Source organism: Sparus aurata, chromosome 18, assembly GCF_900880675.1.
Source record: "Sparus aurata chromosome 18, fSpaAur1.1, whole genome shotgun sequence".
In the NCBI taxonomy this organism is placed as follows: Eukaryota; Metazoa; Chordata; class Actinopteri; order Spariformes; family Sparidae; genus Sparus; species Sparus aurata.
Genome location: NC_044204.1, coordinates 17,274,627 through 17,284,402, shown reverse-complemented (window position 1 = coordinate 17,284,402; position 9,776 = coordinate 17,274,627). Strand labels below are relative to the sequence as shown.

General features: G+C 42.4%; 1 protein-coding gene across 1 annotated transcript; it reads left to right on the top strand.

The window, feature by feature from the left end:
- The first annotated feature begins 212 nt into the window (after nucleotides 1-212).
- cysltr1 (cysteinyl leukotriene receptor 1) lies at nucleotides 213-3,873 on the top strand. The gene is made up of 2 exons (XM_030395756.1): nucleotides 213-371; nucleotides 1,502-3,873. Exon 2 carries the CDS (start codon nucleotides 1,523-1,525, stop codon nucleotides 2,558-2,560), a length of 1,038 nt encoding a protein of 345 aa, XP_030251616.1. The 5' UTR covers nucleotides 213-371; nucleotides 1,502-1,522; the 3' UTR covers nucleotides 2,561-3,873.
- Nucleotides 3,874-9,776: the final 5,903 nt, after the last annotated feature.

The window sequence follows — 9,776 nt, the reverse complement described above, 5'->3', positions numbered from 1 at the left end:
AGCAGCCAGCTGCTACTCTGGTGATACGCTGCCCCTGCTGTATTCGTTGGGAGCATGAATTCAAGTTGACTAACTCTTACGTGTTGGACCTTTACGATGAATGAAATCCAGAGCAACTAAATAACCAGAGTACAGGTCTTTGTGATGATTCGATTGACATGGCTTAAACAGAGATATTGGTCCTGCTGAGGTTCTTAGGAGGCAGCCACCTGCTGCAGCGTCCTCCCACCACTGCTCCGACATCTGGCAGATGAGACAGAGAGGCGGAGTAAACACAAACTGGAGCTGCGCTGCTGTTGTGCACATCAGCTCAGCAGAGAAAGATCAACAGAGTGGCTGCAAATCTCTGGCACCAAAACAGGAATTCAGTGGTAAGGAGAACTTCATGAAGTCTTATTATTTACTACGCTGATGCTTATTAAATGAAGACAAGGGATGTTTTCACTTTTGTTGAGAGGAAAGAAACTGACAGATTACGATCAAATCAAGTTGCATCATGTTTGTGCTTAGAGCACTTTACTGTATATGCTTTCAGACTGTACATCTGACGTTCTTTTAAGAAGCCTGCTTGAATCAATGAATGAGCAAATTATTTGATACGGTTCTGTTGTGTTACTCGGTACACAAACTACAATATATGCAAAGAGTGCATTAGAGCTACAGATAAACAAGTTTACTGGAAAGTGCATTCACCAGATGCCTTTTATATTATTAATCAGAAGGCGAAAAAGCTTTTATAAATTGTGGTTGGAATTTTAATTTAAGATGTTAACGTAGAAAATATGCAAGTGACTTCTAGTGCACTGTGTTGGACATTTTCATCAGAAGAGATAGATCTTCTCTGACGTTTTTTTGTGCATCAACAAACTATATAAACAATCTCTCTTTGTTTCCATGACTGAATGAACTGGATAAACAAACCGACCTTAAAGGACAACACAGGTTGTTTATATGTGGCGGACACCACCACCTTTCTAGTGTCAAACATTGTTCTAGGGATGTTATTTTCATCTGAGAACAACTTGTTTATTCAGATATGGAAAAAATAAATATGTCTGAGTTGAGTGACTATTATTACCTCATTAATATTGTAAATATTAAAATTATGAGTTTGAATTTCCTCTCTAAAACAACAAGGTGTCCCTTTAAATATAGCCTGATGTCCAAATACGAAAAAAAACAAAACAATTCAGCATCAGAATGCTTTGGTCTCCTTGAGGACAATAGACTTGATCAGAATGTTATCAGCTAAGGGGATTTGCAGAGTCGATTACAGCAGAAACGGAAATGACTCATTCACATTCTCATTCTCATTCTTTCTCTACCCAAAGAGAACCAAACATGCGTGATACAAGTCTACAAAGCTTATCTTCTTTTTTGTCTTAACCAGTGTCGTCTTGATTCTGCAGCAGCAGCAAAAAATAAAGACTATCTCAGTCATCAGTGTTTTTCTCGAAGAGATGAGTTGCCAGCTCACATCCTTGTGTCTTTTCTCTCTCAGCATCAACAGGTGTGCCTACAAATGGAGCAAACGAACGTGACGGATGCTGTAATGAGCAACTCTACTCTCTGTCCATCCATCGATGACTTCCGAAACCAGGTCTACTCCACATCCTACTCCCTTATCACCGTTTTAGGCCTGTTTGGGAATGGCTTAGCCCTCATGGTGTTGATCAAAACCTACAACCAGAGCTCGCCCTTCCATGTCTACATGCTGAACCTGGCTGTGTCTGATCTGCTGTGTGTCATGACGCTGCCACTGCGAGTTCTCTACTATGTCAGAAAGGGCGAATGGCACCAGGGGGATTTCCTGTGCCGCATCAGCTCCTATGCCCTCTATGTGAACCTCTACTGCAGTATTTACTTCATGGCTGCCATGTCCGTCACACGCTTCTTGGCCATTGTCTTCCCTGTGCAGAACATGCGGCTGGTGACGGAGAACCGCGCTCGCCTGGTTTGTGTGGGTATCTGGGTGTTTATCTGTCTCTCATCCTCACCCTTCCTGATGTCCGGCCAACATTTTGACCCCATCACAAATAAAACCAAGTGCTTCGAGCCTCCACACAAAAAAGGTGTTCAGAAACTCCTCACGCTGAACATGGTGTCTCTGGTGCTCTTCTTCATCCTGCCTTTTCTGGTCATTCTGATATGTTATGCCGGTATAGTCCGTGCCCTGTTGTCCCGCACCCAAGCAGCCCGTCGCCAAAGGGACACAGGCACCAAAGCCATCCGAATGATTGTCATCGTCCTGCTGACCTTCCTAATCAGCTTCATGCCATACCACGTGCAGCGCACCATCCACCTGAACTTCCTGTCCCGGACTGACACCACCTGCTCAGAGCTCATTGCCATGCAGAAGTCTGTGGTAGTGACTCTGTGCCTGGCTGCTGCCAACTCGTGCTTCGATCCACTGCTTTATTTTTTCTCTGGAGAGGGTTTCCGCAATCGCTTGTCCTCCCTGCGCCAGTCAGTGAGCAGCAGAAAGCAGCGTACAGCCAGGATGAGGGCCGTCACAGGCCCGGTGCCAGAAGAGAACCACCAGCCAGTTAAGGCCAGTTAATTTACACCATCAAACAAGCAGCTTTGCATACGTTTAAAGAGCTTGGGTTGGCATTGAAGGCAGTGAGTTGAAGGAAACATAAGAATTGCAAAAACTAAATAAATAAATAAAATGTAAACAAATGAGGGCTGACTTATTCATGAACAGAGTATTTAAATAAAAAGTCTCAGGAAGATGTTTTTCCAAAAGAAATTGGTATTCATTATCTACATAGTGCATATTGTTTGATAATTCAGTGATGTTGTTCTGTCGTATTAAAATGACAGTCACCAATAATTTACTCCAACTATGGCATTAGAAATAAATACATAAATATGCAGTATATCAATGTATGAATGTATTATAGATGAAGTTTTAATATGTTTTTGATGACTGTTGTATCGCACAACCTGCATATGACTGTTTTTCATGAAGGGCTGCACAAATCTTTTTCTTCTATCACTGTTATTTGTAGCATTTTGTGGGAATGTTGTTGTAATTAACAGTTCTATTTGTTGTTATTTATCATGATGCTCTCCAGTGGTTTGTTGTGTGATGAGTTATTATGATCTACTCACCTTCATGAAATAATTTGTTCTCAGTTTGGATTCCTATTTGTTGCTTGTGTGCACTTGGTTGGTTTTTATTATGTTTTATCTGCCTTTTTTGTAAATAATAATGAATATTAGCTTTTTCCTAAGGATACACTTCCTCAGTTTCAGCACTGTAATCTGTTTTGAGTTTCAAAACATCATTTTGGGATTTGGGATTGAGGTTTTTTGTGGGGAGTTAGACGGTATGACTGTAAAAAGTGGAGATCAGTCGGGGCTGAGCAGCGTCTCTGCAGCCCATTAATTAAAGCTGCTGTAAGAGTTGTTGTCATTTTAGCTAACTTCCTGTCTGTATCTGCAGTTAGCAATCCCCTCCCTCATCTTAACTTCATCGCATTGATGCAGGACGGTAATCACCAGACATGACAAACAGGAGGATCACTGTCCTGATTGGACAAAAATGGGTAGGGATACCAGAAAATGTATTTTCTCTATTACTGCATGAGCCGGGGGAGGAGACATGGTTTACTGACCAAACGCTCTGTGACAGTGATTGCTGTAACACAGAGCCAATAAACACTTATTCTAATTTTTTTCTAAATATCACTTACAGCAGCTTTAACACTTCACATGTAATTTGTTATGTATGTGCTTGTATTCCCTGTAAAAACTAGTAGATGTCTTGTGTGACAATATGCTGCTGTACAGTATTTACATTGTAAGCAAAACCATATTTGATGTTATGTATAAGAACTGCATTAATAAATCATTCCATATGCTCCACTTGAGTTTGTTTGCATTATATTGCTCACAGTTTTGAAATCCACTGCAGTCCTGTTGACTTACACACATTGCCCACTGGGTGTCGCACCCGCACACATATTGTTGTAGTCCTGTCAAAACAGAGGCAACACGGATCACTTTTGCTGATGTATCTCCATGAAAACAATAAGCCGCTGTTTTTTGGTTTCGAGAGCAGCACTTCATGAGGAGGTGTGGTACATTTTTACAGTACAAACTGACTATGTGCCACATTGTATAAATCATGTCTGTATTGCACATAATCTTATTAACTGAGGCTCTGAATTATTTCTGGATAGGGCTAAGAGCATGCCCTCATCCTTCTATAAAGCCACATGCAGACGTAAATTTAGCATCCCTGTTAATCAGAAATACAAAACATGACTGAGAGGCCTGACTGCCGAGGCTGGCTCTGCTGACTGGAACATAGAAGACCTCTGTATTACCACTTCATAAACAGATTATATCGAGCACATGATCGGCTGCCTCCTGCCGCCTCACAAAAAGATGTTTGTTCAGTCTTGCAAAGCAGGACCATCTTAGAGATGGGTCTCTGTGGTTGCAGTGTTAGCATACATCATGGCAGAGATACTTGCTACACAGGAAGTAAGGAAAGTCCCGAGTGATTTGACCTTTGATTCATTTTTGGTGAAGAATAAATTTGTTTGTCTTCAGGGAGAGCAGACTTTACAACATGCCTGCAGTGTGAGTTCAGAAGTAGTTGGAAGAGCTTTTCAGGAAAACTGCTTTCACTGTAGGCCTTTCTGTCACATTTTTAAAGATATTACTAGCCTTTTTAGTTTAGATCATCCTAAAATGGATGAACGTTATCAACAGATGTGAACCATCAATCGTCTTCATGTTATGTCAAAGATGTCTGTGTGTTGTGTTCAAGAGATGCCTAAGTTAGCACGCCTACCAGCTGTCCACTGTCTCATATTAACATTTAGTACCGGCAAGAGACGATTTTTAGGTAGGAGATGTTTGCGAGCCGAGAGTTCACTAAATACCACAGTTAAACAAAAGAAACTCACATAGACATTTTACATCTATTTTCATACTCAAGAGAAGAAAAAAAAACATGTGCACACCATCTGAATTGAAGTTCCTCTCAAATTTGCAAGTAAACATGAACAGCACAACCTATCCCCACAACAACTAAGACATCTCAACCATTGTACCTGAACATTAGTATAAGCTTACAATGGAGCCAGTTCAGAAGTTAAAGAATGTCCTCAGTTGGTCAAGATGATGTTTCTATATATTCAATAAATGGCTGGTCCTTTACCATTTCACACCTCTCCTGTCCCCTCCTGCCATATCTTCTCGTCCCCGGAGTCACAGTCTGTACTAGGCGTGGGACCCAGAGGAAACGAAAATTGGAAAAGAGATCTCAGTAGTGTCTCATTCATTTCTCCTAGACAACTATGAGATCTATGTGAGACCAAAGTGAGGCTGTGGCTGATTTATCCTGTTTCTCAATTGTTTCTCCTGAGAAACAGGTGCAGAAAATCTCAACTTGGGCTCCCTGTAAGTTTCAAAGGAGATCTCATCAAGCTCTCAATGAAGTTTCAGAATGTCTCCCCAGTGCTGGAAAGGAGCAAGGTTTAAGCGGTGCAGCGCTCCTCTTCACCTCTCTCACTCCGCTCACTCAGGTTCACTAACTGGAGCTCAAAAATATGACAGATATGGCAGAATATAATAACCCTTTTGTGTATCTGTTGACGGAACATTAGTATTCCTATTTAGGATACATGCACATAGGTTATAGATTTAATTATGTTAAGTATGATTTTCTTATTTGGCTAAAATCTTTGTCCTTTGTTTTATCGTTATCATAACCATGGTCAACTAATTAAAGGCAAAAGTACAAAATCATTCAATGATCATGAATTTTCAAGTAAAAAGTATCAGTGTCGGTATCGGTATCTGCAATATCGGCCCTGTAATTACTTGGTATCGGATCGATACCAAAATTTGCAGTATCGCCCACCCCTAGTCTGTACTGTATACCTCTGACTTGCATCTGTCAGTCTCTGAATCTGTGCTCAGTCCCAGTGAGGTGTCCAGCCGTGTTGATTGGGAAGCGGCTGAGCCCCATTGACCACAGTAAACACCATACCTCATCCAAAGTCGCTATCCAGGCATACTGTCACCAGCTTTTTACGCTGACGACAGTCAGATTTATGTGCCACTGAATAAGAAAAACGCCTGTCTGAAACCACTTCTTTTATGTCTTGAAGACATTAAAGCATGGATGTCGCTGAACTTTTTCAAATTTAATGAAAAAAAGACAGAAGTGATGATTTTTGGTCCGAGCGGCTCTAGTGAACCCCCCCAAGCTGACTTGGGCCCTTTGGAGCACTATATGAAGCCAACAGTCTCTAACTTGGGTTTTAAAATGGACAGTGATTTTAAACTGGACCAGCAAATTGGTGCAATAGTAAAGTCCAGCTTCTTTCACCTGAGGCAGCTGGCAAAGGTGAAGCCTATTCTTGCACAAAAGCACTTTGAAACAGTAATCCATGCCTTCATTACATCTCGGTTGGATTACTGTAATGCACTTTATTTTGGAGTCAGCCAGTCCTCCCTCACACGTCTCCAGTTAGTCCAGAACGCTGCTGCTCGCCTCCTAACTGGAGCACGTAAGAGGGAGCACATTACTCCCATTCTGGCCTCCCTCCACTGGCTGCCTGTGCATGTTAGAGTTCATTTTAAGATTATTTTATTTGTTTTTAAATCTTTAAATGGTCTCGCCCCGCCTTACCTCTCTGAGCTGCTCCATCACTACGCTCCTGCCCGGTGCCTCAGGTCAGCTGACCAGCTGCTCCTGGAGGTACCGAGGTCTAAGCGGAAGCTCAGAGGGGAGAGAGCCTTTTCTATCGCCGGTCCCAAACTTTGGAACGCCCTCCCGCTCCATGTCAGACAAGCCCCCTCACTGTCCATTTTTAAAACGTATCTTAAAACCCATTTTTATTCCTTGGCCTTCAACCCAGCTTGGGACTCTGTTGTTGTTTAGTGTTTTAATTAGGGCTGTCAAACGATTAATTTTTTTAATCGCGATTAATCGCATTTTGTCCATAGTTAACTCCCGATTAATCGCAAATTAATCGCAATTTTTTTTGCACATTTTTTTCTGTTCTAAATGTACCTTGATGTATTTTTTAATGTGCTCAATACTTTTAACAACATAAGAAAGGGCAAATATGCTTGCATTATGAAAACATTTTTTCAACACTTCAAATCATGCAGGAAAATAAAAGGCCTTTTTTGTTGTCTGCTTTTGGCGGGGGGCTCTCTGCATCTGCCGTGTGTTTGGCTTGCAACTGATATTTGAGACTCAATGTACTTCGATGGTAACTCATTTCATGTCGATAGTACATGCAGATAACTTTTGTCCTATCGACCGAACCATCTGGCTGTTTTGAAAGTAGTTTGCCGTTCATACCGTAAATGACCAAATAATATACGGGTTTCAATTATCCACAGGGTCCCTTTAAACGCCGGTGCAGATGTATATTTTGGTAAATAACCGCCGGTTCCAAATAAATGTCGGGTCTAATTTTTTATTTTTAAAAAAATTAAGGAAGAAGACCTGTCCACTGACACTGCACGTTTTTCTTCTTCGCCTTTTTCATGCAGTGTGCTGCTTTCTGTCAGTCAGTATCACACTGATGATCACCATGGCTCCGGTGCAGCAAAACAATAAAAAGTACCACTTGAAATTCAAACTTTCTGTCGTAAAATATGCAGAGGAAAACTCGGGAGAAGCAGCCGCTAGATGTTTCTCTGTCGACCAGAAGAGAGTGAGAGAAACGGAGCTTGAGCGTCTGTCCGAGGAGGACAGCAACAGGACCAGGCTGCCTGCTGGAGGAAGGAAGAAGGCTAGCGAGGAGCCTGAGATAAACATGCGGGGATGAGTTATCAGCAAACGGGCACGCCATGAGAGAGTGTCCCACAAAATGATCAGGGTGATGGAGAAACAAATGTCCGCCACCGTGAGTGACAGCAGAGATGAGGAGTTTGCAGCGAGTGCTGGTTGGCTGAATCGTTTCCTCCGCCGCAACAACTTCACTTACAGGAGGATGCCAGAGAATTCACAGAGAAGCTGGAGAAGTTTGTGACATTTTCATCCAGGATTATTGTGAGGAAGGAATTAAACGCCTGTCCCAAATTGCCTTTTGGTCTGTTAAGTGATTGAAACAACTAAACCCCCCGGCTATTATTTGGTATTTTACGGTAAGTCCTTTCTCAATTTCCTCACTTTTCAGTCCACCGTGTTTTTCCCGAACCGCCAACCCTGCTGCTTCTTCTTCTGATTCCCTTTCTGCCACCCTCTGGATCAAGACTACAGGTGCCACTGACGGCCGTAAATCTTTCAATGCGCGTTTTGTTTTTTTGTTTTTTTATTGAGAGTGAGGAGTTGTCGTCATGGTACAAAGCCCCTCCCTCGATCTCGCGGGATCTTCCCCCTCTCCGCCATGATGGCAGGATGCCGGCGGCAAAACACGATTGTTTACGTGTGTCCTTAACTCTGTAGTAGTGGAGGTTTTTACAATTCCGCACTGTTTTACCATGCCTGGAAGTCACTGCTGCGTTAAAAACTGATTCAGTACCTCACACGATTCATATGGAAAACATAGGAACAATGGGATACAGTTTAGGTTGCCGAAATGGACACAGCATAAGGAAAGCAAGTCTCTGACCTGACGAGTAGACGCCGGATTGCTTGGTTGGCTGCAATAAGAAGAAAGGACCTTACTTTCGATCGCACCCCCCAGTCGATGAGAGTGTGTTCTCTGCATTTTCACTCGGGTACATTCTCTAAAAATGTCTTTTTGCCGGTACAACGCTGTTTTCACCACCCCGGGGCTTGTAGATGGCCAAGTCCTGCACCCAGCCGCAGCAGAAAGTCTCGTAACTTTCCAAAGACTTGTGGCTTTTAAACTCCTGCATTGTGTAGTAACTTACACCAAAAACAAGGTAACTGACGATGTCCATGTATGTGCATGGAGGTAAATGATCCAGGTCTCTGTGCCATTCCGCTGCAGGGAGCTCGTATGGGTCGATATTTTGGATGTCCGAGAGCTTCTCCAAATACCGCTGTTATGCGCTTGGTGTGAGCTTGTTCCTGTAAGGTCCCTTTTCTTTCGCCTTATCTTTTTGCATTGCTTTACTTTCTTCCTTTTCTTTCACATATTCGTAGATCCGTCTCTGTCCCGCCGAAATAATAAATGCGCAGAAATTAAAGAGCTCTGGACTGTTTAGTCGCGCCTCTGTGAAGTTCTGCAGGCGTTGCCCCTGACAACCGATAGCGTCTCCTACCATCATGGCCGACCGGCTCAGACCCCGCCCAGATCAACCCAAATCAGCACGTGACTCCTCAATCTCAATACCGAGCGTTAATCGCGCGTTAAAAAAATTAACGGCGTTAAGAGGATGTTGCGTTAACGCGTTATTAACGCGTTAACTTTGACAGCCCTAGTTTTAATGTCTTATTGTTTTTATTGTTTTAACATTTTTATTATTTTATTGTTTTTTATTTATTTTATTCTATTTGTTGTTTCCTATGTCTTATGTACAGCACTTTGTCCCAGCTGCGGCTGCTTAAAGCGCTTTATAAATAAAGTTGAGTTGAGTTGAGTTGAGTTGAGCTGATAAAGCCATTTAGCTCCACAACTAACTGAGCTACTTGCTGACAGCACCTTGTCACTACAGCCAAAGATGGCTATAGCAAAGAGTATAGTGAGCAAAAGTCAGTGGTTTTGCTGTTCCTCATAGAATTACCTTCAAACTCTGGCCAGTTCTTAAAACTCACACTTTTAAAGCCATCCTATAGCCTATACTTGGAATAACTGACTGAAGTTCTGGGTGCACATTGTGCA